General features: G+C 36.8%; 1 protein-coding gene across 1 annotated transcript in view; it reads right to left on the reverse strand.

Annotated features, from left to right (window-relative positions):
* The window catches only part of USH2A (usherin), a 399,816-nt gene that overhangs the window by 352,017 nt on the left and 21,445 nt on the right, over positions 1-26,354 (reverse strand). The window contains exons 3-8 of the mRNA XM_013174016.3: positions 13,257-13,392; positions 12,195-12,258; positions 9,309-9,603; positions 7,815-7,999; positions 5,395-5,616; positions 3,988-4,081 (exon numbers count right to left, since the gene is read on the reverse strand). Coding sequence (XP_013029470.3) covers positions 3,988-4,081; positions 5,395-5,616; positions 7,815-7,999; positions 9,309-9,603; positions 12,195-12,258; positions 13,257-13,392 — 996 coding nt within the window. The remainder of the gene's footprint in view (positions 1-3,987; positions 4,082-5,394; positions 5,617-7,814; positions 8,000-9,308; positions 9,604-12,194; positions 12,259-13,256; positions 13,393-26,354) is intronic.

Genomic DNA, 26,354 nt, shown 5'->3' on the forward strand with positions numbered 1-26,354 from the left:
CTTCTCAAATATTTACCACCCCTTCCAAAAGGAAGGTTTGTATTTAGAAAGTTCCTTCACCAAATGCTAGATGTCATTCAATATAAATATATTGAAAGTAAAATGTAAAGCCTACTTCACTGGAGTGGGAGCCTGAAAAACACAGGCATAAGCCTATGAAACAGTTTTATCAATGACAGTGATAGTCAAAAATCATAATGGATTTTGTTTCTGCCTTAAACATTTGCCTTACAAAAACCAAAACCTTGAAGACGTTTAGAATTTATCTAAATCTCTTGTAAATTTCAAAGCAGTGATATATTTGCAAATACTTATTCTATTTTACTACTAATTCTTCTTTATTTCATCTTCAGTCAATACTGACATTATCATTACAGAATGAGGAAAACAATTAAACAAGATCCTCATTCTAACCTGAATGAATATGGTTAACTCAAACATTGAAATTATAGTTACAATGCGCATACACCAAATCAAAAATATGACACTCACTGGAATAACCCATTAACATTGACAGAAAATATCTGATAAAGCAGATAAATCATTAAAATATATTTATTTTCACAACGTACTATAAGTCTTGCAAGAGTGCTTGGTGAACTTCCAGATTTATTAAATATTTATAATTAATCCTTACAAAGAAACATTTCACAATGTGTGTTCTAATTAAAGAGACATTGTCAGTTTGATATTTTTTCTAATTTGACCCTCCTAAAAACTTCAAATTTCTGTGTAAATCCCTTTTTGAATGTAGATCCTATTTTATACGTTTCAGTTTAACAAAACAGAAAAGTACATTAAAAAAAAAAAGTTACATGATCCTTAAAACACAGTATCACATACACTCAGGCTAACACTTCATCTCTCCCAGCAAGCACAGACTGCTTGGTTCTGTTTTTTTTTTGTTTGTTTGTTTTCTAAACATAGTTTCTCCTTTGCTACCACTGTTGCTATTCTGAAACAGCTTCTTAGTTTTTAGAAAGCCTGTTTCCAACAGCCATAAATGTAACAAGGAATACAGCCTACCCACAACAGAAATCCAGCATTCAGTGGGATTGTGGGATTCAATTCTTTGATGTAACTCACGTTTTCTTAACTTTTTTTTTTTTTTTTTTTTAAGATAAATTATCCATATTAAACTTGGTGGAAACACAGAAATGTCTTTGGCTAAAATATTCACAGGTGTCAGCAGATAATACAGCAAATACAGAACTTCTTAACTGATACATCATTTTAAAGTTGACACCACCTTTGTATTACTACAAGAATGACTTGTACAGGAATTTATTTGTTCTGCATTAATGGGGAAAAGCGTGGCAAGCCCACACATATTCAACTCACTAATTTAAAGTTTATAGTATTGTTGTATTAAACTATGCAGATGGTTCAGAGCCCCGTCTCAAAGCCACCATATCTAATGACAATTGATTTCATCACAGAGCAGAGAAAAAGTGTATTTGCCAGTTCACAAAATGCAATATGATTGCTACCAACTGTATGATATGCACTAAAGCTAGCAATTATAGAAATAATCAATGAAAATTTATAATCTCCTGGCAGAAAAGAACCTCGGAGGTGCTGGTGGACATCTGGCTGACCACGAGCCACTAGTATGCCTAGGTGGCCAAGACCACCAATGGCACTCTGGCTTGTATCAGAAATAGTGTGGCCAGCAGGACTAGGGAAGGGATTGTCCCTCTGTACTCAGCTCCGGTGAGACCAGTCCTCAAACATTGCATTCAGTTTTGGGCCACTCACTACAAGAAGGATATTGAATTGCTGGAACGCATTCAGAGAAGAGCAATGAAGCTGGTGAATGGACTGGAAATCAAGACATATGAGTGGTGGCAGAAGGCTGAAGGAACTGGGGTTTTTTAGTCTGGAGAAAAGGAGGCTGACAGGAAACCCCATTGCTCCCTACAACTACTTGAAATGAGGCTGCAGTGAGGAAGGTGTTGATTTCTTCCCTCAGGTGAAAAGTGATAGCACACAAGGAAACAGCTTCAAGCTGTGTTCAGGGAAGTTTAGATTAGGTATAAGGAGGGATTTCTTCACAGAAAGGGTGGTTAGGTATTGGAATGGATTGCCCAGGGAAGTGGTGGAGTTGCACTCCCTGGAGGGGTTTAAGAGACATGTGGATGCGGCACTTAGGGACATGGTTTAGTGGTAGACTCAGTAGTGTATGATGGTTGGACTTGATGATCTTAAGTCTTTTCCAACCTAAATAATCCTATGGTTCTATAACAACTACAGTAGATTTAATTAACTTAAATTTATATACTTCAACATAAAGTATAATTCTACATAAGGTATTTTCAAAGCATACATGTATTTGTGAATACAGTTCAGCTGAAAATACAAGCTTTTTTTCCCCACTTTTGCCAAGTGGAAAGCTCCTAGACTATCACAAGCAACTCAACTTAGTCTTCTAATTTGCCTCAGCACTTGACAGAGATAAAAGAATGCAATGTCTTCTCCCAACTTTGTACTTATAGTCAAGGAAAACATGTTACAAGTACAATATTTCTTTGGAAATTAAACTGTTTAATGCACTTCATTAAGAAAATAAAAAAAATAAAAAAATTTGTCAACCAAATAAGGCCTTCCGTTATGATTAGTCTCTTCACCAGCATTTGCTACAGCAACCTCTTGAGAGGTCAACCACTCTGTTTCAGAAATTAAGTACAATCTGGCATCATTATCCTAAGGTATCCTCTACATATTTCTCTAGAAGACCATGAGTTATACTCAGATCCCCATATTGATTCTCTCTGACCAAGACTTCTAAAATTAGGAAAATTAAAATTTTGCAACTTGTTAAGTTTCAGCTACATACTGTACCTCACTACATCTCTTATTATGGAGATACACTGTTATTAAGAACACAGCAGTGGTAAGAATGTATTTTCTAGATTATATTTAGATTTTTTTATTTAGATTTTCTTTAAAATACAGCCTTTAAGTTCTAGTTCCAAGAAGAGATTAACCTTAACACCTATTGTCTGAAAACAGTGCATTAAAAAGTAATATTAAATTTGTTCTTTTATTAGAACAATCATGTTGCTATTAACGATTATTTTAAGGACAGCCAGATGTCATACATAACTGTAAAAAGTATGGGTAATCAGCATTTCCAGTCCTTAAGTAAATAAGATCAAAACTCAATTTTCAGTGTTTTTAAACACCACCACCCAAATCCCTGGTTTAAATCAAAATATTCAGTAAGACCCCCAGGAGAATGACTTCCAAATAAATACGTACAGGCAAGTCTCAGTATTTTCTTAACCATGTTCAACTATGCAGAAGACATTTAAAATCAAGTCCGAAATGTTTTAACTCTTCCTTACATATATTTAAAAAAAATAACTGTACTAAAAGATTGCATTCTTAGCTGAATTCAGAGAGACTGCTATCAACAGATGTTCCAAGTCTAAGAAGGTAAATCTATGTTATTGTTTTCCCTTGGATTAGGCAATTTTAGCACAAATATTCTGCATTGACTCTGCTTTGGTTTGAATCGTGGAGCTGCTTTGCAGCACTTGAACTGGTCACTTTCATATGAAAACTGGAAACTGAACTGCATGTTTTTGTCTTTTGCACTCCGACCACGGAACTTGGATGAATTAGGACTAAAGTCTTCAGTATATTTTTGCTCTAGAGATTGTTTGCTAGCTGGAACAGTAGGTAAAGCCATAATCTTTATTGGATTATAGTTTAAATTCAGATTTGCATCTGATGTTTAAAACTGACTTATTCATCTAACAAATCAAATATCTGAACACAGTTCTGCTAATATTCTGTGGTAGAATGGCTTTTGAAGGAAGTTTTTTATTATTATTATTTATTTACTTAATACAAAGCCTGATACGGCAAATTTTCTATAAAAGCTAGGACAACAGTAACATATATACACATGCACGCACACATTACCAAGCCTAAAATCCCAGATTTGAGGCAGTTCATAGGTGAAGTGGATGAGACACTAACATTATTTCCTTCTGTGTAGCTTTCCTTGACGCACAGACATCTGTATGGTTCCATAGCTGTGTCACAATTATCAGCATGGCCATGACAATTACACCTGAAAGAACAACAGGTAGTGAATTAAAAATCAAACATGAAACACATCTCTGCAACAATATATAACAGTCATGAATATAATTTTATTTTAAAAAATAGTCCAGTTTTTATTACAAACAAATAAAACACAGAAGAGAATGTTTAAAAGTGCAGTAACCTACAAAAAAAAAGACTTCATTGAACACATTTGTAAGTATCAAGAACTGATTTGCAAGAAAAAAAGCCTGCATTAGAGCTACTGTTGCCTTACATAACATGTAATGAAAATATGTTAAATTAATGAAAACATATTCAATTTCAGTATATAATATGCATATGTAAAATGGCATTTTTGCCAATATTAAGCTCTACAGTGTGGCTATAATTTTTCAAGGAATCTTAACCATATCAAGCATAACTGTCTAGATTATTTCATCTCATTTAAAATGTCCAGGACTTATTAAAATAAAATATTCATAAAGTATTAGTTAATAGACAATAACCATCCCACTCCACCTGAAGGGCTGCTTTTCTGGAGGCATCGTATCATTTTGCAAGCTACAATTGAAATTATTTTATTGTGACATAATCACCAAAATTGTAGCTGTTGTAGTAAAAGGATTATCACGACGCATCTAAATCAATAATCAAAACATTAGTAGTGTAGAAGACCTTAAGGTAAACGTTACCTTTGATAGGGTGCTTTCTCTCCAAATGATCTCTACTGAAATTATTTCAGAAATAACACTTATTAACAAAAATCTGCACCATATGCTTCTTGGAAATTGTTTCATTGCCAAATTTCCATGTTATTTACAGGGCATAATTAGTCCTTTCACAAGACAGCACACTTACCATATACAATAAAGTTGTCAGTCACAGATAATGTAACACTTTTACTGACAGCTGCCCAGTTTTAAATGGAAAACTGCAGCTAAAACAAAGAATGAGCTCTGTATTAAAACTGTTAAAATTGCCATGTCTGGGAATCTATAATGAAACTTGGAAAAGCTACTGAAGTAAAGCATAAACCATGGTTTCAATCATAAGCCTTTGCTTAGAGGCTTTGATAATTCCAAAGAAAGGAGTGCTTTTGATAGATTTGTGTAATAAGTATAATTAATTTTAAAATAATGCGTGAAGAAATGTTTAAAAAATCTGCACAACAGTTATTTCAAAACTGATGCACTGCTTCAGACCAAATTTCCTTTCTCCCTCATAAATGTAAAAGCAGAACAACTTGAAGAAATTTTAGGCATGTAATTACATATTTAGTACAGCTTTAGTAGTTGGAGGCAGTGATGAGTGGGGTGGAAGAGTTACAGTAACACCTACCTTCCACTGACTGTAACTTCATTAACTCCATAGTATCTGTGCCTAAAATTTACCCAAGACTCATTAGTATGATATTGGCCACGGAGATGAATCCTCACTTGTGTAGCTTTTACAAATTCTTGGAGAGACGGAGTATTGTAAAAATCATTATAACCAGGTCGGTGATTTGGTTCCGGAGTAAGAACACTAAAGGTTAGATTACCACGGGAGTATGGTGTAAATCTGTTTAAATAAAGAAGAGGAAAACAAATGAAAATCAAAATTTGACATATTTTACAGATTCCATCTCTCAGTATCTGCTTTCTCAGAGATGGTCTCCATACTATAATATTTATTTATTTATTTATTTTTCTGAGGAAAATTCTTACGTCAGTTGATTTCTAGTCTAGTCACCAGTATTCAAGCAGGGGAAAGGAAATGCCCTCTACATGTCTGTTTTCCTCAAACTCCCATTCTGTTCTGCAGACTCTAAGTTTCCAAGTAAAGGTAAAGCCTCTAAAAGGCAACTTCAAAATATGAATAAAGTGCAACAGTGATAAAGTGACATTTACACTAAATTTTAAAAAAACATTTAAGTGTCTCTAAAAAACATGAACTATGCTTGAACTACATAAGGAATTCATTCAGATGAGTAACATAATTAACATGCCCACATTGTTAATTATTTATCTGCTAAACACATTAAAAACATACAGAAATGATTATACTTTGAGGTATTCCAGTGACTTACAGACATGGTACAAAGTATAGAAATACAAACCTTAATCACTGTCATTTCCTCAAGATTACAAAAATGCCCATTAGGTACTAACTAAAGTGGTCAGCAAACTATGAACCTTTGAGCCATGGTAAGGATTTTAAAGCCAGTCACTTGCCCTCTGTGCCATCTGAAGGAGTTCTGGCCACAAGGATACAAGCACACTTGTGTCTAAAACTAGGACAGAACTTGGACACCTGTCTTGGCACTTAAAGCTATGGGGTGAGGTGGGAACAGACATGGAACATTATTGCAACAGTAACTCCTCTTTGAGTACACTGAATACTCATCATTTGCAGGGGATGTTTCTTATCTTTTAAACTGAGCTTTCTGCACATCAGATGAACCCAAAATCATTCATTCATATCACTTCCTATCATCATTTACAGCATAATTGAAGGGAAGAAACCATGTCACTCATAAAACATTTATGGAGACAGTTCATAATTAACTCTTCTTTTTAGAAAATATAAATATACATACTTCTGGACTGAATAGGGCAATACACCTAATTTGGGTTATTTATCAAAGAATGACTGGCTTACTTAAAAGATTTCCCTTCTCCTCTATCCTCTGCTCCAAAGATCAGCAATAAAGCCCAAAGTGCCCTGCTGAAAACTGGTGTAACTCAGATGACCTAATGCTCCTCTCCTCAGAATACTGAACTCCTGGAGAACAGACAAAGATGCTGACACTTGAAAAGTCTTAGGAAGGCAGCAGAAGTGAAACAGGAAAAAAGCAAAATGCCTACAGCACCTGGTACTGTATTTTCTGACTGATTTCCAGCCGAGTACCAAACAAGCCTAATACTGACTGACACCTGAGATCAGGCAAGAGATGACGCATTTGAATATCTGTAGTGGTATAGATTCAAATATATATATATATATATATGTTTGCACATGTGTGTGCAAAGCTATATATATTAGTTATGTACTATATGTGTTATCTGCTATATTTATGTATAAATGTTATAAATACATTTATGTATAAATGTTATGTATATATGTTATGAACATTTAATTCTAAATTTGCACATGTTGTCTAGTAAAAAGGCTTGCAACATGTTTCTGAAATGTAATGATTTTTCTTGGCCCTTCCCCCAGATTTTATTTTGGTTCTTGCTTAGAAAGATTAAAAAGCTTAAAGATACATTTTCCAACCCATTTCTCATGTGTTTTGCTTGATTAGTAGTAAGGTTGAACGACTGGATTTTGTACTTAAGCTTGCCTTCTGTCCTAAGCTCCAGTCCAACTTGCTTTATCAGACATCAGAAGGAATACATTCATATTCACTAGATAGTTACAACCGATCTATTATATCAGTACCTTCCTCCACTCTTTATTTCAGTGTTCTGTAATTCTACTGACAATAATAGTCCCACAAAACACAAGCACACAAAATTGCAGAAATCTAACTCAAAAATAAGACAGTCAACTGTGTCACATTCCTCAATGTCTGAAATCTGATAAAAGCAACAGATGACCTTTTGGTGATCTTCAATCGAAAGGTCAGATCTGGGATCTTTTATTATCCTTAGCAGCCTATAATAAATGATTACGTCAAATTAAAAGATTCTATCTCAGTCGGACATGGAAATGAATTGTGTCAGGATGTTACCTGTTCAAAGCATCTGTATTATGCAGATAATACACACTCATACCTAGGAAGCTGGAGACAGTTGACGGAGTCTGGTTTTTCCAGAGATCCATTATTATCCATTCCAAAAATACTGCAATTTTTAGCAAAATATTGCCAGTCTTCCCACTTTAGATCATCTCTTTTTTTCCTTTCAATTCTTATTGCTTCAGGATGTGGGCTAAAGAACTGCAGTACAATGTAGAACACCTACAAGAAGATAAATTTATGAACTGATATTAATGACTGTGTTGTAAAATAGTGAGAATATAAACACCAATTTTTGTTTCAATGAGACAATATAGTATGTTTTACCATTTATGGAAAAAAAAACCAACAAATATTTCAGTCCATACATTCCAGATTAAAGACAAACATAAACCTTTTTGTTGTTAAACAAGTTCTCTGATCTCTCAGACATTATTACAGAGCAACTGAGCTGTTGCGTCAAAATTCTTCATTTTTTCTTGAAGACCATTTGAAATTGTACTACAAAGCCAAGTTCATCATTTGTTACTGTAACATTGATTTTGGCAAAAACGAAGAGCATAGTCTTGCATTGGCAAACATTTTATGAGCTGTTTGTCTGATGAAAGGTAATTTTTATTTTTTAAAGCAATTTTCCTATTTTCAGCTTGGAATCCAATCTGATACCTGTGTTGTGCTGAAGAAGACTTCTTCAAGTATACTGCTTATGTAGAAATTTGTACGTGTCAAATAAGCCAATTTTAAAACTTCACATATATCTGAATTGGCTTTTAAATAATGGTCTTCGTGCAGCCAAAACTTGCCATCATATTCTTTACCTTCTCCACATTAATGACAAATAAGGGAAAAAAAAGGTAGGTAGAATAAGCATTACTAGTAACTGAAGCATGAACTTGACTCCTTTCTGTCAAAATACATGGCAAGTTGGTAGAGACCTTACTGTGAATCCAGCTCCACTACTGATGAGTGCCTCCTTCCAAGACTACCTGATGTTTGCCATCAGCAGCATAGTGAAGTGTTAGGTTGCAATGTGGCATCTTCAGGAATCTCCTCCCATACTGCTCAAGTGGCTAAAACACCACCTCAAGAACATCCACACAACAGAGACCCCTTATGACATGCTAGTGTGCCACAGATTTTTTAAATTCCATTTGACTGCAGCCAGCTTCCTATCAGAACTCATACAATGTGCATCTGATATTTTAATAGATATTAAAATTGAGATTGAAATTTACAAATTCAAGTTAAAAGATGGCAACCAATTTCTAAATATTGGTGTCTTCATACAAATATTCACTTTGTTACATCTAATCCAGATTACTGCTTGGAACAGACAAGGCACATAAAAAGAAAGGCTCCATAACAATAATTATAATGCATTGCTTCCTGCTGATAATGGAAGTTTTCTTTCTGTCCCCTTAATGATAACATCTTAAAGCACAAGATTTGAATCTCCCCAAAATTTGAAAGTGTACATGAAATCTCTTCCTAGTTTGTATTTAATAAATAGCAAATGCAATCTTCTCATTACCTGATACTGTCCATTTTGTAAGTCTATTGTGATAGAAACACCACGATCTAGACCTACAGTATTAGCAAACACAGATGAAATCCAGGTGGTCCCAATGTCATCATCATTGATGTAATACAGAGGATGGGCTTCTGCATCCAGCCTCAGTACTCTGTCATTAGTAGTATCATCTGCACCATTAGCGATGCAGTACCTCTGTATCAAGGGGTGTACCCGGGGATGACTTCCAGGACAGCGGCACTCGGATTGGGTATGCAGATGAGGAAATTTTCCAGAGAATACTTCCAAAATGTCTCTGTCATGGCATATAAAAAAGCAATTACATACATGATAAAAAATGACAAGTGCCACTTTGTGCCTCAAGGCTCATAGATTAAACAAAATTCAACTTAGATTACTCTAGAAGCCCTAAGGCCTGGTTTCATCTCACATAAATGGGGCAATCACCTAGGAATCAGGCCACCCAGGGTCCCTACTTAATCAATGGCAAGCAGCAGGCATCTTCACAAGTGTAAAGAAGTGCTCTGACTTGCTTTCATTGCTCCAGACCACATTATATGGAGCTCCACGAACATACAGAGACAAGGGAAAAAAGTTCCTTCCTGGGATATCTAAAGATAGATGGAATTAATCCAGCCCTAGATGCAAGGAGAACAACTGTGAAAAACTCTTATCAATATTTTATTATGGCACCGTGTCCGATTCCACTCACTGATTTGGACACTGTTCTGAAGTATAACCATAGTATTGGCATATTATGAGGCATAACCACAGGTGAATTGAATGTTCTCTCTCAAACTCTCCAAAAAGACCAGCTTGAGAAGTATCAAGCTACACATTAGACAACACATATAAAAATATTTTCCCTTTTAGCAACTCTAATACACATGTCCACTGATTTGACTACCCCAGTCTGGGATCATTCTAGTAGCTTCTTACAGCCTATATCAAAGCAATTAAATAACTTCAGTTCCCATTGACATCAGTAATCCAAAAAAATAGGTAATTACATAGGTAGGCAGGCAGATGAATGACGTGGGCTGGTTAGCTAAACCTTTATCTGCTCATCTCTGTGTAAAAGGTTATTGTGAGCCCAGAAGGTATGAAATTTTTGAATTAAAAATTATTAATTTTCCCATGTCCCTATTTTCCAGTAGGAACATAATTTTTATATACTCATTAAGATATAAATACAAAGTAACAGAACCTTTCAGACAGCCATAAACTTAAATTAATTCATATGCAAGTAGGACTTGCATTCATAGTTTATCCCACATAAACGTTTTGAACCAAGTTACTTGCGGATATAAAACTGCATCAACAAAGTCATCATTAGTTCTCAACACTGTAAAATACCTTATCTTTCAATTTTTAAACTGTATTAATTTCACTGACTTAAACTGTAGTTCAATGGATTTGACAAGCATTGCTCTGAAAGAATATACAACAAACATGATTTTTGTGCAATTTGGAATTCAGATTTGTATTAATACTTTAAATTCACAGGAGATCAGCTCATTGCAATGTCCTGCAGACATCTGAGCTCCTAGGAAACTGCTCTACATCTTATTGAAAGACTATCATTAAGTAGCCTTAAGGTCTGCACTCACGAGTGTTGCTGAGCTTAGCCTACCCAGAAGCACCACACAGACTAATAGGACCTGACTTTTTCTGGCCAGCTTGAATTGACTAGATTAATCCAGCATGAGCTGGATAACAAAGGTAACATCTCTGTGTAACACACTAGGAAGGGAGGCTGGAGGGCAACAGAAATTGCAGTGGCAACTGTAATTTGGCCTCGGGGATGGAGGATGTCAAAGCAATTGGCCCAGGGCTACATGGGCTGAGCTGGCAAAGTCATTGGAGGCTTATGGGGACAATCTAATACAGAAAGCAATGAAGAATTAAGACAATAGCCTCTTGGGATAGGGGCTTGGGGGGCAGGGAGGGTGTCAAGAATACCACATCGACGTCTGATACCATGGGAAGGCTAGAGGAAAGGAATCACTAAGCACAGAAGCCAAGCTGTCAGCCACTAAGCCAGCATGATGACTAGCTGGATTGCCTGTCCTCTTCTTCCTTTGAATTACGAGTTTTAGACTGGTGTAAACGGGACTGGCCCTCTCTTCCTCTCCCTTGAGACCAAGGCATTTTTCTGTGAGTGCTTCTGAGAAGGTGGGAGTAGACTGCACTTGACAAACAACAGCAGTTTCTCACTGAAACCCACGACAGAGAGGTCTGCTTACCAGTAAGCCTTGCTGTAGGGGCTAAACAATTTGAGACAACTGTCCAGAAGCCAAGGACGTAAGGATGCTGCCCAGCTGGGAACATCAGCAGGCTTTATTCCTTCTTTTGGAGAATAAGACTATACAAGGGGCACCCTGTCTGAAGTACTTTAAGGAAGAAATTGCCCACAGCTTACATGAAGCTCTGTGGAAGCTTGGCAAGTCTCATCTAACAGATCCAAGCTTACTAGAACACATTATAATGTCGGAATTATGTTGAGTTGATAACACCAGGTAGCTTATTGAAATCTAGCAACTAGATCTAGTCTCTGCTAGAACATCTGCTAAATCAGGTTGCAACAGGGACAACGGTAGCAAGGAAAGCACACGTTTAATAATGAGTTTTACTACATATACTTAAGCAACATTTCAAAAGCAAAATGTTAAAATTATTTTAACTCAAGACTTTTTAGATTAAAAATCAGGTTTGAAATGATGTCCAGTAAACGAGGTCATCAGAAGCAATCACTTAAAGGAGACATATGAAAAGCACCATACTCAGGGAAGTAAGCATATTGTTATTTATTCTTTCCCGTTATCACACTTTTTTTTTTTAAAAAAAAAAAAAAAAGAAAAGAAAAGAAAGAAAGGTTCTTTTTACCTGTTTGAAAGTGCCACTGGGTAAAATCGAAAGTCTTGCATTCTTCCAACAAATTGCTCTAAACCTAAGAAAATATACTACAAGTAAATAATCAAATCCTGTTGAACAAAAGGCAGCTTTGCACTGCATGAGAGCACCTTTAATTCAGCACACAGAGATCTCTCTTGCACAATTACTCCTACTGAATGAAACCATCTTGGATCTGGACAAAACTATAGAGGGCAGTGACTTAATTTTTTGATAAAAAAGAATGATTTATAATAACTTTATAAGAACATTTTGTACCTATCTCTTTTCTGATTAGAGAGGTGGCACAAGGATCGGCTCATTAGACAGAAGTAATGAGCCAGTCCATGTGCCACCTCTAATTAGAGAAGAGATACAGTAGGTACAACTGTACCTATCAATTTATACACTAAAGATAAAAAGCATTTTAAAGTACTCCTTTCTTTATACATTTATTAGTTGTTGGGTATTCAGAATCAAAATCATAACAAAATACATTTCCAAATACAAGCATTAAGAAATGGGACACAGAATGACTTTCTTGCCCAAAAGCACATAAAGTTGTTTAAGTGACATATAGTTATATTTAGGAGTTCGCTTCAAATTCTGCACATTCCTGAAGAGTTCTTACATTTGCAGAGCCAAGATTTTGTGGAGAGCAACAAAACATCCTGAAGCTGTTCTGCAGTGATCATGTCAGACTGTAGCACACAAAATTCTAGATGTTGATGAAGAATAATGCTATCAGGCATCACTAGAGGCTGAGTGGTTCTCATTCTGCTAGTGGTTTACATTAGCATTGATGAAACTGAAGAACATGAAGAGTCAAAAACCTGCATCTCTATTCCTAACTCTGAACAGGAGCATAGTCTAGTGGCCATGGACAATCCCATTCTGAAATAATTTCATTTATTTACTAAGAAAAGCTGTGATTGTAAATTAATAGAATGTGTCACTTTAGGGCCCGGTGTGTTGCACAAAGCAGAAAAAAACACCTATATGCAGTAACATCACATTCTGAAATAGTTCCAGAGCTAAAAATAGCATGAGATTTACCTGTGAAGCTTTGTCCGATTTGCAGTGTACCATCAGCATTACCATCTGCAACTGGTCCCACAAGAATCCTTGAATCAAAAGGTGTGCTGTCATCTTCCCAGCCATTCAAGAAGAAACTAATTCTGCTGTGATGCACCTATAGAATTAACAAAATGGGCAAATACATGCTTCGTTATGCAATCCTTTTGATTTCAGTACATGTTGTATCTATCCTTGATTAACCATTAACATTACTTCAACCTACTTGGCAGCATGCCTTTACCTATGGTGCCTACTGAAAGTAGTTACCTCCTTTCTGTCCACCCATTAGCAATCCAGTTAACAAGATCATTATTCAGATGCATAGACTATAAAATTTCTACAGTGTTTAAATCAAAGAATCTACAGTACGGTGATCTGGCAGGGTGGGGGAAGAGAGAAAAAAGCAAGGGTCTGTTTCACTAGGTACAAAACTGGTTACAGCTACTTCACCACTTCAGGCCATGGGCACATGTTATAGCTGTCAGAGCTCTTCTCATACACATCAGCTCATACAGGCCTGAAGGGACCATCTACTATACTCAGGATAACCAAATGCAGCATATCTCAGCCAGGCTTCAAACACCCCTCCAAAATGCCTCGCTGGCCCCGGCATGCTTCTTCTTACAAGGGCTGAAGGGAATGGTATAGGATCTGGCTACATCTGCTTTACACCCAGTGGGAAATTCCCTTACATCAAGGGAACCCTTGGCTAGGAATATGTGCTCAATCTGCACTCCAGGGTATTCTTTTCTGCAAGCATTCCCTTCCCTGCCAATTCATTTTAAATTTGAGCGAATGTTCATAGAAATATTTTATGGCATTCTCCCAGCTCCACAAAGTCACACAATGCTGAGCTTTTACAAAGTTTTATTTTATTTTTTTCATTAAAAATCCACTTTTATGTTACATAAAACTGGACAAAGTTTAATAATATGGAAGTGCCTTTCAGTCTTACGTTTTATGGAATTCAATAATTTAATTTTTAAAAATACAGGGATAAGATGAAAATTGGAGTAATCATGGCTGTAGTCAGCTTCCCATTAATGAAGTTAATTACTGAAACTACTTTCAATTTATTCAAAACTTTCAAACTCTATTGAATAGCTCACTTAGCAAACTTAATCTCATTTCAGAAAGCAATTTATCTGCAAAATTCAAATTACATGATTTTAAAAATATTTAGCTTGCATAAGGCTTATTTCACTTGACAGCTTGGTTACCTTCAGATTTTGAAGCACTGCTTTGTTTTAGCCAGTTTACAGAATCCCTGTTCCATTTTGCAGATATAGATGCCTGGTGAATCGTGTCTATGGAGGTCAACTAAACCTAGAGTGCTTTAGTCTGTCTTGATACCCACTCTAAGCAAATCAAAATAAACCTGAAATAATCATTTCCAATAAGAACAATAGATGTGTGAGGACAAACAGAAGGCTTACAAACCAGAATAATCTGTTTCAAAAAGAAAAGCCAGAACCTGAAAAAAAAAATCACTTAGAAAACCACAGTATAAGCACTCAAAATGCTATTCCACCAATAAAGTGTTTCAAATTTCAGACCAAGATAAACAGACACGATTATCTATAAATCTGAGCTCAGATGATCATCATCAATGCCTCAGGCAACATGAGTCTATCAGTATTTTAAGAAAGAAAATATGAAATATGATGGGGTTTCTGGCTTTGTTGTTTTGGTTTGGTTTTTTTGTTTGTTTGTTTTGTTCCACTCCCCCCCCCCCCCCCCCCCCTTTGGTTTCACACCAAATTGTACAATGAATTTTTCTCCTTAAACTGCACTTTCAAACATATACATGCATGCTGAGCTTTATTGCTGTTTCCACATTCAGTCCATATTTCCCAAAATAAGACAGAAAAATTTATTGTCCTTCCACTGATGGAAATTTGAAGGCTATTATCATAATTACTAAGCATTGAGATTTGTTCCAAAAGTTATTGCATATGAGTTTCACCACTCAAAATACATCTCTCCCCATTTTAAATTATCCTTTCTGTTGACACATCAATGACCTAAATACAACACTTTTTTATTTAATTTTAATTCAAAGCCCTCTAAACATCTGATGCCCTATTTGCAAGAGCCTAAGTATATGGTGGTTACATTGCATTTTATTTTTGCATCACATTTTTTACAGCCTGTTACTGTCATTTGGTGTTTGACTGTTATCATCATAAAAGATACAGGCTTTTCTACTTTGTTATTTGTAGCATTATCTCATGTTTTACAACATCTTTGCACAACATGCCCGCACATGAAATATAACTAGTGAAAAGTTCTCAGTGGTATTAATGCATAAAAAAGAATGTGGTTCCATCTCTACTGTCTTTACCCAGCCGAAAGCTGATGAACAGCCAATTTTCCTTTATCACATTAGCACAGCCATGAGGGAAACACATTTGTTCTAGTCAGCTACACTAAAGATACTATTACCAATCTAACATATACATGTTTTATATCAGCAGTATTCTCAGAGTATGAGGGAGCCAACAATATATTAACACTAGCATGACAGTTTATTTAAGAAAAGAAAATTGTCTCTGTAGAGGGACAGAAGTTAGAAATGTATGGCTAAAGCTCAGTGTCACTGGTCTAATAAAGGTAATAATTCTTAAGCTTTCTTTATAGCAGGTAACACTTCTGTGGCAGCTCTGTCATATCATTCAAATAAAAATGTTGTCTTTTACAAGTTTAAGAGTACCCTTATTTTTAGTCAGATACGAAGCATGTTTCCGATTTCCTGTTTTCACTGTAAAACATTTGTAAGAGGAATTCAGAAATGGGCTCGCTCACACCCAACAGCTCATTGCAAGCTTAGCACCTCAGCTGCAGCTTCTGTAGGGCCCCATTCTGCCTCCCCCAGCAGTAAGCAGACCACTTGCCTTCACGTACCCCTATTAAAATCAGCAGGACTATTTACGGCTTAAGAGTGACAGAATTGGGCCCTAAACGATCAGGTATTTTTACTTGTTGAAAATAGGTGATTAACGACAATTTTAAATCTCCCTCTCCCCTCCCCCATCAACAATCTCTTTATATTAAATAGGATTTAGAATAGTTGGGTTTAATATAGCACATCCCCAAGGTAGCCCTAAGCACTTTACAATGCTGAATTGGATATCAGTAGTGCAGTGACTGTGTAAGGCAAAGGCAGCAGTCATTATGCATTTGGCAGTAGCTCAATGTAATGATCCCCCTGCTGGTTATTAAAGGGGGTATGAATATCTGACATGGGAGGAAAACGTAGGAGGGAAACCATGTGTGGGATAAAAAAAATCCCAGTGGCTTTCCACTGTGGGAGGAGAGGAATGTCTCAAAGTTTGGTGTCAGTTTGGACTGAGCTAAATAAGAAGGAAGGCTGGCACTGAATCGGCTGTTTGATGTGGTTGTTTAAGGTCTCCTGAGCATTAGCATTAAATTGTGCATAATACCACAGAAAAAAAAAGATGAATTTTACTGGTATCTGATAGAGAGGACGGGATTATTCCCCTATTGTCTTCATAAATAAAGTTCTATAGGAATTTGCTCCAGGAGAGTGAGAAGAGAGAGGTAGGAAAGGGTAACCTGCAGAGCACAGGACCTGAAGCCTGGAACATCAGAGCTCTAATCCCAGCTCTGAAACCATCTCTCCCCCATGTGCCTCCCCATCTGTCAAATACTTAGCAAATCACCTCACAGGGAGGTGGCAAGGATTAGTCACTAAGATAAATCCACTCTGCAAATGCATTAGCTGCTGCCAATGCAAAGCCCAATACCAACTTCAAGCAATGGAAAATTCATTTGATGGTGAACTGAGATGGTGAAAGATACTCACAATCTTTCCTCTAAGAGCATTCTTATCATGATCCAGAAGAGCTTCAAAGATGAGAGGTGCTGAACCAATGAGGCAAAAGGCAAGTTCATTTAGTGCATCCAAAATGAAGTTCTTACGGTCCTCAGTCACAAGTCAATTGCCCTTTAGAGCCAATCCAAGCCACGTCCTCCCAAATAAAAATACCAAATCCAATCACTGCCTACACCTAGGAAAAACTCCCTACCTGCCAGGTCACTGTGGTGCAGAATGGAAGACACACTGAAGACCAAGCTACTGCTTATAAATTGAGATATGAACAGCACAGGTACTACAACTATTCATTTTCTCACCTGAATACCTGTACTACTCAGTTCTTACCCATGAAAGCAAAATAATGAAATTTACCATGAATTTTGCTACTTCATTTGAATCAGGCAGAGCAATCGTAAAAAAAAAAAATAATTTTAAAAAGCACTATTTTCATGTATTGACTGCTAACAGAAACTTCTGCTATATTGCAGCAACTTGTGTGGGGAAAAAAAAGAAGCACTACAACCTAATTCCACATTTAACTTCAGAGGAGTTGTACTGGCTAAGGGTCTACCTACAGCAAAAAGCAGAAGCAGGGGAGCATATAGGAGCATGGTAAGCACATATGACACTGCTCCTGAATACTCTTTGAACCTCAAACCACTGGCAGCTCTAAGACTTCAGCCAGACACCATTCCTACATATTTAGCAACTTTCCATCTTTCCATGGATTTCTTTTGCATCAATTTGTGTTGCTATTCCTTGAATGTAAAAAGTGGTAGTTCCCAAAGGCACGTAGTGTATAGATTGAAGGATATGATTTTTTTTCTTCTCTCTCTTTTTTTTTTTTTTTTTAAAGTCCTGAACTGTAAGGTTATCTATAGATATATGATTAAAAAAAAAAAAAAAAAAAAGTATTTCAATGATAAAGTATTTCAACAAAAATACTTAATATACTTGGGGAAAAAAAATATTATCCTTTATTAGCACAGAAGCAGAAGAAATTTGGGGTCCCAAGTAGAAGAAAGAGTAATATTGATTTTTTTTTTTTTTTTTTCCACTTTCCAAGCCAAAGCCAATTTGTGAGAATTCCAAGACTCCAAGTCTACACAGTTTTGGCTTTTAGGTAATAACACGCTTATATTACATAACATTTATGTGTGACACCTAGTACATTTAAAAAACATACACTTTTTCTTCACACACACGTCTTCTTGTCATCAAAACATCGAAACCCATTACATATATATATAAAAGCATCTGAGACCATTTTAGTCTCATCTGTGTAGAACCGAATTGCATCATTTCAGCTAAAATAAATGAAGTTAAGTGAATTCTCCTTCAGTGGATACTGTGATTTCTTTGCATCAATAAGATTTTTTCATTAAAAATAAGTCTTTATATTAATACTACTCACATACCTTGTGCAAAATTATTTCTAATAAATAAGATAGAAAGATGTGGAAAAGAAACCTTTATGTTCCATTGTTCAATAACAAAAACTACCTAAATATAGTAGAGCTCAAGATCACTAACCAGATCCTAATACTCCACTGAACTAATTGACATAAAACCAACAGATGTGTTAGTCTCTTCTCTGAATGTTTTAGAATTTATGATTATATGTTTCAAAGACATACCTGTTTTTTAATAAGCATGTTTCCCTTTAGGTTATTTTTCCTATTCTAATTGCATGGGAAAGATCTATTAAAATATTTCAGATAAAGGGAGTCATTTCAAAACAACATTAATCTCTTCTACTGGTTAAATATACATTCTTTTTACTCCTATTTATCATAGATTCTAGCAATCACAAAGTACAATTTAATCTTAAAGTTTCTTCTCATCTATTGTTCTAGTAAGTAGATCACAGTGTCTGGCAAGACAGTTGAAGAAACCAGATGGATTTCTTCACAGATTTTCAAGCCATATATGAGGAGTTCCACAATAGAGAAAATCTTGGCACCAAAAATCAAAGAAGAAAAATCTTCATTCTAGCCAAATGATACCAATCCCGGCCTACTTAGTTATCCAGCCAATCCAGTGATGGCAAACACTTCAACTGTAAGTTCGGTTCTTAAGGCTATTTATACCATCAAAGAAAGTCTCAGCAGTAGCAGGAATTACCATAATAATGACATATAAAACAAGTCAAGAAGCGAAGCAAACATTCACCTTTAGACGACTAATAGGAAATAGAATACATTCCAATACATGTAATGGACACCACTATTTCTAAACAAGATGAAGAAGATCTAGATTAGTTAGGAGAAAATTCTTCACTCAGAGGGTGGTGAGACACTGGAACAGGTTGCCCAGAGAGGCTGTGGATGCCCCATCCCTGGAGGTGTTCAAGACCAGGCTGGATGGGGCTTTGGGCAACCTGATAGTGGGGGACAGTAGTGAGAGGGGTCCCTGCCTATGGCAGGGGGGTTGGAATGAGGCGATCTTTAAGGTCCCTCCAACCCAAGCCGTTCTATGATTCTAGGACGATGAAGCTCAGAGATCTAAGAAATGTATCAGACACCAAACAGGGTTCTTGCAAATATCAGGTATCTGTAAACTAAAATTGCAGAAAAAAAGACAGCTAATTTTTAAATTACAAATTCAAATTGAGTTAGTTGCAAATGGAAACAAAATTTTAAGATTAAACACAAGCTAAAATTAAGAGCCTGTTTCTCTACTGAGAAAACAAGAAAAAAATGAACAAAAATAAACTGTAGAAAAACCAAACATATCTGCATTAATTTATCCTTTAATTAAGCTCTATTTACACATCAAGAAGTTTCTCTGAGATAGAAATAATTGTATCATCATAAAGAATTTTATACACAACATGAAGAATTTTGAAGTGCTTTATGAACAGCAATTAGGTAGCTAATACAACTTACCTGGTAAGGCATAAAAAAAGATGTTCCATTTATTTTCCAGATCAGCAAACAGGCAGAAACAGAAATGACCCTTCCCCTTAGTTGCTATAAAATCTTAAGCAACTCCAAAGTCAATAAAGCTATACAGGATTTACAGAGATATAAAATAAGCCGAAGTTAACATAAATGATTTGCTTAATCATTCAGAAATAATACAGAAACAGATTCTGACAAATCAGAATAAGTTGTGATGCATCTAGCTCAAAAATTACTATACAACATACAGTTACAACTGCTTACTGTTATTAATTTGTTATGGTTCTTACAAAAGTTGTTTCCTGAACATAGCTTATTATATGTTAAAATAACCAAGACTCATAAAAACATTTTTTCTAAATGTATTGCAGATTTGTTGCATCAGGAACTTGTTCAACGAGCTCACTCTATAGAAACAGACAGTATATTAACACATTTTCTCCCAAGGTGAGAAAACAGATTAAGGTTATGACCAAAATGACAGGCCTGTGGCTTCCTTGAATACTTTAATAGAGTCAACAAATCAACAGTGGTCACTGATGACAACAGATGAGGGAAGACAATAGAAGGAAGGAGGGGAATTAGTGATGCTGCTATAATGGTGTAATCAGAAACTTGAGCATAAAAATCTTTTTCACCTTCAACCTGTCTAAATATGCTCTTTTTGCCTGTTTATATAAAGATATACAGCATATTCTACCATTGGGTGACATGTGGATTCACATCTCTACTCTGAAAGCAGACGTGGAACAGAAGCATAACAGTTAATAAAAGATGCAGGAAAGGGATTTTGCACATCAAAGAGACGAGACACACAGGTACATACGTCGGTATTTTCTTGCATAATTGCAAATCTTGCTGAAGCTGCAATTACAAAGGCTTCCACACAGCTTTAATATTTTGTAAGTGAATTTTTGTAAGGAGGAAAGGTCAGTGATATGGACTTAAAGAACACAAAGTGGACAAATGGATGTTTGGGGATAAACATGGAATGAAACTATTAGCATGAGTCCAAGTTTATCTTCAGTTGTGATTCAAGCAGAGCAAATGACCAAAAAGCCACCATGCCGCCTTTCACATGTTATTAAAAATTTGGGTGTCTATGTGCCCCTAAATTTGTGCATCAGAAATGGCAGAGAACTTTGTCACAATTCAACACTTTTCTTCACTGAAGAAACTGCAGAATTCCTTCTCAAAGGCTCCTTTCCCACCTGCCAGTTCTGTCCCTATGCTTTCTAATTTTCCTTAGAGCACTATTTACCGATTCTTCTTATTTTGCCTTATTCTACTCTTTTATTTATTTTTAGCTCCATACTTTCACATTTGACTTTTTTTTTTTAACACATGTACAAAAAAGACACATGGGAGCATAGTCCATGCCCCCAAGCACTAGTATTTTTCTAACATCCTAAAATTCCTCTATTCCTCCCCAAGCCAGGTAAGCTCCTTGTCAGCCACCTTATGACTGCTTTGTAAGATAAAGAGGTGCAGTAGTTTCCACAGCTCAAGTTCTGCATCTGCAGCTGTGTCAGGATTTCATACCATACAACCACATCCTGCTCCACACCACTCACCAGCATCAGTGTACAGCCTGCTCATAGAGTCTCGTATTGTTTCTCTCTCCTTACAATATATGCCACATGCAGTCTAACCTAAATTTAAAACCTTAGCTGAATGGACAATTCAAAAATAAGTACCACAAGCACTATTATACAGTTAGTAGCATAAGCACATTTTGGCAGTGATGACATTATTGCTAGGGAAGTTTGGGCAGATGTCTTACATATACCAAAATCCCTTGTGCTTCTTTTTTTTTTTCTTCCCTCCTCTTAGAGAGACAGTTTACGACCAGAAGATAAAAAGAGTTCACTTTTAGTCTTTTGCTCTTTGCATTTTAATTTTTTATTTAGAATGAAAATTGAGACTACACAGAGGGAACTCTGCAGATCTAAAGCTTGGCAAGAGATAATGAATTTATGTAGCAAACATGAGAACAAGAATGTGTCACAAGGAATTTGTCTCATACCTTGTTCTCAAACAGACAAAAAAAGATGCTAATAACCACGTTAATAGGAACAGGGAGGGGGGGGGATAAAAATCAAAGTAGAATAACCAGGAAGAAAAGCAAGCTCAGATAGATTATCTGCATAATACTTGACAGATAAATGACACCTCCTACACCAGTAAAAACTTACTGATGATTTTGCCAGCAAGCTTGATGCTGCTTCAGCTACAATCATATGAAGTTTAACAAGGGCAAGTGCTGGATTCTGTACCTGAGATGTGGCAACCCTGGCTGTATGTACAGACTGGGTATTAGATGCTGGAAAGCACCCCCAAAGAAAGGAATTGGGGGGGGGAAAGGGGGGGGGGGTTGGTCTATGGCAAGTTGAATGTGAGTCAGCAGCGTGTCCAGGCAGCCAAAAGGGCCGACTGTGGCCTAGGTTACACCAAGACTGACGTTGCTAGCTGGTTGGGGGAAATGACTGTCCTCCTCTGTGCTGTGTGGCCTTACCTCAAGTACTGTGTGCAGGTTTGGGCACCACAATACTAAAAAGACAAAACTATTAGGGAGTGTCCAAAGGAGAGCAACAAAGATGTTGAAGGGTCAGGAGGGGAAGACGTATGAGGAGCGGCTGAGGCCCCTTGGTTTGTTCAGCCCAGAGCAGAGCAGGCTGAGGGGAGGCCTCATGGCGGCCTGCAGCTCCCTCAGAGGGGAGCGGAGGGGCAGGCGCTGAGCTCTGCTCTCTGGGGACAGCGACAGGACCCGAGGGAACGGCATGGAGCTGGGACAGGGGAGGGTCAGGCTGGGTGCTTGGGAAAAGTTCTTTCACCCACAGGGCGGTCAGGCACTGGAATGGGCTCCCCAGGGCAGTGGTCACAGCACCGAGCCTGCTGGAGCTCAAGAAGCATGTGGACAACAGTCTCAGACATACGCTTTTTTTTTTTTTTGGGTGGTCCTATGTGAAGCCAGGAGTTGGATTTGATAATCCTTCTGGGTCCCTTCCAGCTAGAGATATTCTGTAGTCCTATGAATATGAACCCTGTCTTGATTTCAAATATATTTCTCTTTCTTTACTTAGCAAGTTGGGGAGAGAAAGAGTACTACTTTGAATAGCCATTACAGTTACTTAAAATCGCATGCTGTTTTTAGATTGTTTGACCATTATCTTACAGCGAAGGTTAAAAAAAAAATGCACACAATAAGGCTTATTTTACCTGCTCTTGTTAAATGGCTTTATTCACACTTCTAAATTCTTGTGTTTCAAATCCTATACCATACAGCAAAATCCTATACCACATATTCAAATCCTACACCACATGGCACAAAATGCTATTTTTGCTATATTTGTAGCTATTTAAGCTATTAGAACTCTGCACATCTGAGCTTCCAAACCTGCTACCCACCCCTCTGCATCTCAGGGCTTGGAAACAACTGGATTGCAGGCTTGAAGGAAAAGGACAAGACGATAGAGGCAAGCTGCAACCCTGACATCTACAACAGTTTCAAAGTGATGCTTTTCACACATCTTTGGTTCTCATGCCAAAGAGCATTTTACAGAGAGAAAAGAAAAAGAGCTGGAATCATTCATTGCAGCCAATGACTTAAGCAAGACTATGGTCAGAGACTTTATTATTTTTTTAAAAAGTAATAATAGTTAGGGGACATACCTTTGTTTCCAGCCATCCTGTCATTTTTAAAAGAAACCATGCCAGCATAATTCTAGGCTGAGATTTATTATTTAACAGTAGGCAAAAATCTAAAGTTAAGTCTGCCCTTTCACCACAGCTTGCCAATAAAATAAGTGACTACAAACATTTTAATTTATGGAGTATATTTAGTTCATTCATATCGGAATTCAAGGATGCTGCACTCCTATTCATCACGGAGAAAAGGAAGTAAAAACTCCAAAAATCTCACTTTCATCACTTCTTTAAGCTCTATAGGAAAATCACCTACAGCCTTTAAAAACAGCAACTGAAGTTGGAGTGAGCAGAAATGGTACAGGGATACGCGCAAGCTATTTGGCATTAAATCACTACATTTTCTTCAAGATCAGGATGCTGCTTTAAACTGACTAGAAGCCTGCACAGGGAAATGGTTTGAAGTAATTCAGAAGTTTAATCCTTCCTCAGTATACCATAAATGAATTTTCAACATACCTAAGCTCACCATAAGTGGGACCAACTAAATTTGTCAATTAAAACTGTATTTTAACCCAGAATATTTTAGGAGAGTTACAAGAAAAGACCAGGAAAGATGACTTTCTTTACAAGATTTATAGAGGATGATAGAGGATGCAAACACATCTATTTTTGAAGACACCATGCAGAATCTTGTTGCAGAATCCAGAGGAACTTAACTTCCACTAATATAACATGGTTTATAATACCTGTGTTGAATATATTTTCCTGCAGGCCAACAAACTAGTAGAATACCAGGAATATATTCCAAAAGGAGAAGCACTTTTTCATATTTTTTTTTTTTTTTTAGTTTTATCCTCTGTTTTTACTCCTGTTGTTGTTAGATTTTGACATATGCTTTTCCAGGAGTTTCTAATAAAAAATCCTCGATTAGATGGCTTTTGAAATTAAAATTGCCTGAATGGGAAAAAAACCACAATATTTTTAAAATACTGAAATTGACTCATCACAACATTCTGTCCAAAGATAACAAGTGGACTGACTAGTACTTCAGCTGTGAATTTATTTAAATGTAGACATACACATGCAGCATTAGGGAGGCAAAAACAGGATATGAAATAAACATAAGGCATCAACTGTAAGCTCACTGTCAAGAGTACACCAAGGCTTCTAACCACAGAGTTCAGCTGAAGGTAACTATCTGTCAAATGTAATCTGTGCAAGTGAATATGCTTAAGCTGGTGCTATGAATCAACCAAAATTGCTTTGGTCTTATTGACATTCAATTGCAAGAAGTTGCAGCTCATCCAGTCCAACAGACAGTCTGACAACACCAAGAGTGCTCCAGTGACAGAAAGCTTTAAATATAGATGCAACTATCATCATAATATACATGGAACTAAACTTTATGATCCCTTGTACCATCTTCAGAAACTGGTCAGACAGTCATCAGCTGGGTGCCATAAGACCACATGGTCATCCTCAATGACTGCTGCCAATTTCTGCAGTTAACAAATCACCATGAGGAAAAAAAAAAAAAAAGATTGACTGACAGAAAAATATCATTTGTTCTTTCATCACTGTCCCATTAAATCTCTCTGAAATTCACTTCTTTTGTCATTATCAACTTTGTTCAGCTTTTAAAAGAAAATGCCACATTCAGATTTGTTCAAACTGTTTGCTTTAGTTAAGGGCCACATCTTCAGCTGCTATAAACTGTCTACAGCTTAAGCCATGCCATTTTACACCTGCCCAGACTCGGACCTTAAATATGTTCCATTGCCTTGCTTCTTCACATCTGTTCTTTGTGTCTTGAAATAAGATTTCTGATAATGTGTGTATGTGGGAGAAGGACGTTGGAGAATAAAGCATCTTGCATACTAGGTCCTAAATTGAGCCCTACATCCTAACTTTGCACAAAGGAAAGAAACACCATCTGCAACAAGTTCTCGCTTGTTTGACCCTTCTCTCTTAGAGAAGACCCACCATTTCAGTGTTAAATGCTACAGCACTGCACTGTTGTTTGTTTGTTTTTTTAATTTTTACTTTTGTATAGACCCACTGACCACATGAGTTATTACAGGCATTCATTTGCTTGCCCTCTCCAGCCCTCATTGCCTCATTCCTTACCTCACCAGTGAATTGAAGTCATCCCAGAGTTGCAAATAGATAAGGGAAATTGTGGAAAAGGAAATCTGTCAATTACCTAAAGCTTGTAAGGGTGTTTAAGGGGTTGCACAATGCAAATATCGGGACAGGGAGAAAGCAGAGTCTCGCCCCTCTGTTCTGTGCACTCAGGACGGTTATGCTTGTGCTCTGAGAAATCCAGGGTACAGAAAAACAGAGACCTGAAGAAACCACATCAGGGGACCATAGCGACTGAACTGTCATGAAACAGAAGGGCTGGAGAGGATAAAGGGACAGCAGAAGAAATGCTAAAGAACAGCGAAGGGGAAGGAAAAAGCATAGGGTCGGGAGGGGCAAGTTGTCTCTTTGCCTTTCCTTCTTTTGCCTCAGGCCCATATCGGCCTTTCCTTTTCTTGACTTAACTGGGATGAATTTTAATTGCAGCCTTTCTACGTGTTTTATATACTATGTACTCTCTGCTTGTGTGGAGTGGATTTCCCATTCATCACAGGATTGCAGGCAAAAGTCCCAGGAGCATTTTGCTTTCCTTCAAAGTTAGCTTTG

Source organism: Anser cygnoides, chromosome 3 (assembly GCF_040182565.1).
Source record: "Anser cygnoides isolate HZ-2024a breed goose chromosome 3, Taihu_goose_T2T_genome, whole genome shotgun sequence".
Lineage (NCBI taxonomy): Eukaryota > Metazoa > Chordata > Aves > Anseriformes > Anatidae > Anser > Anser cygnoides.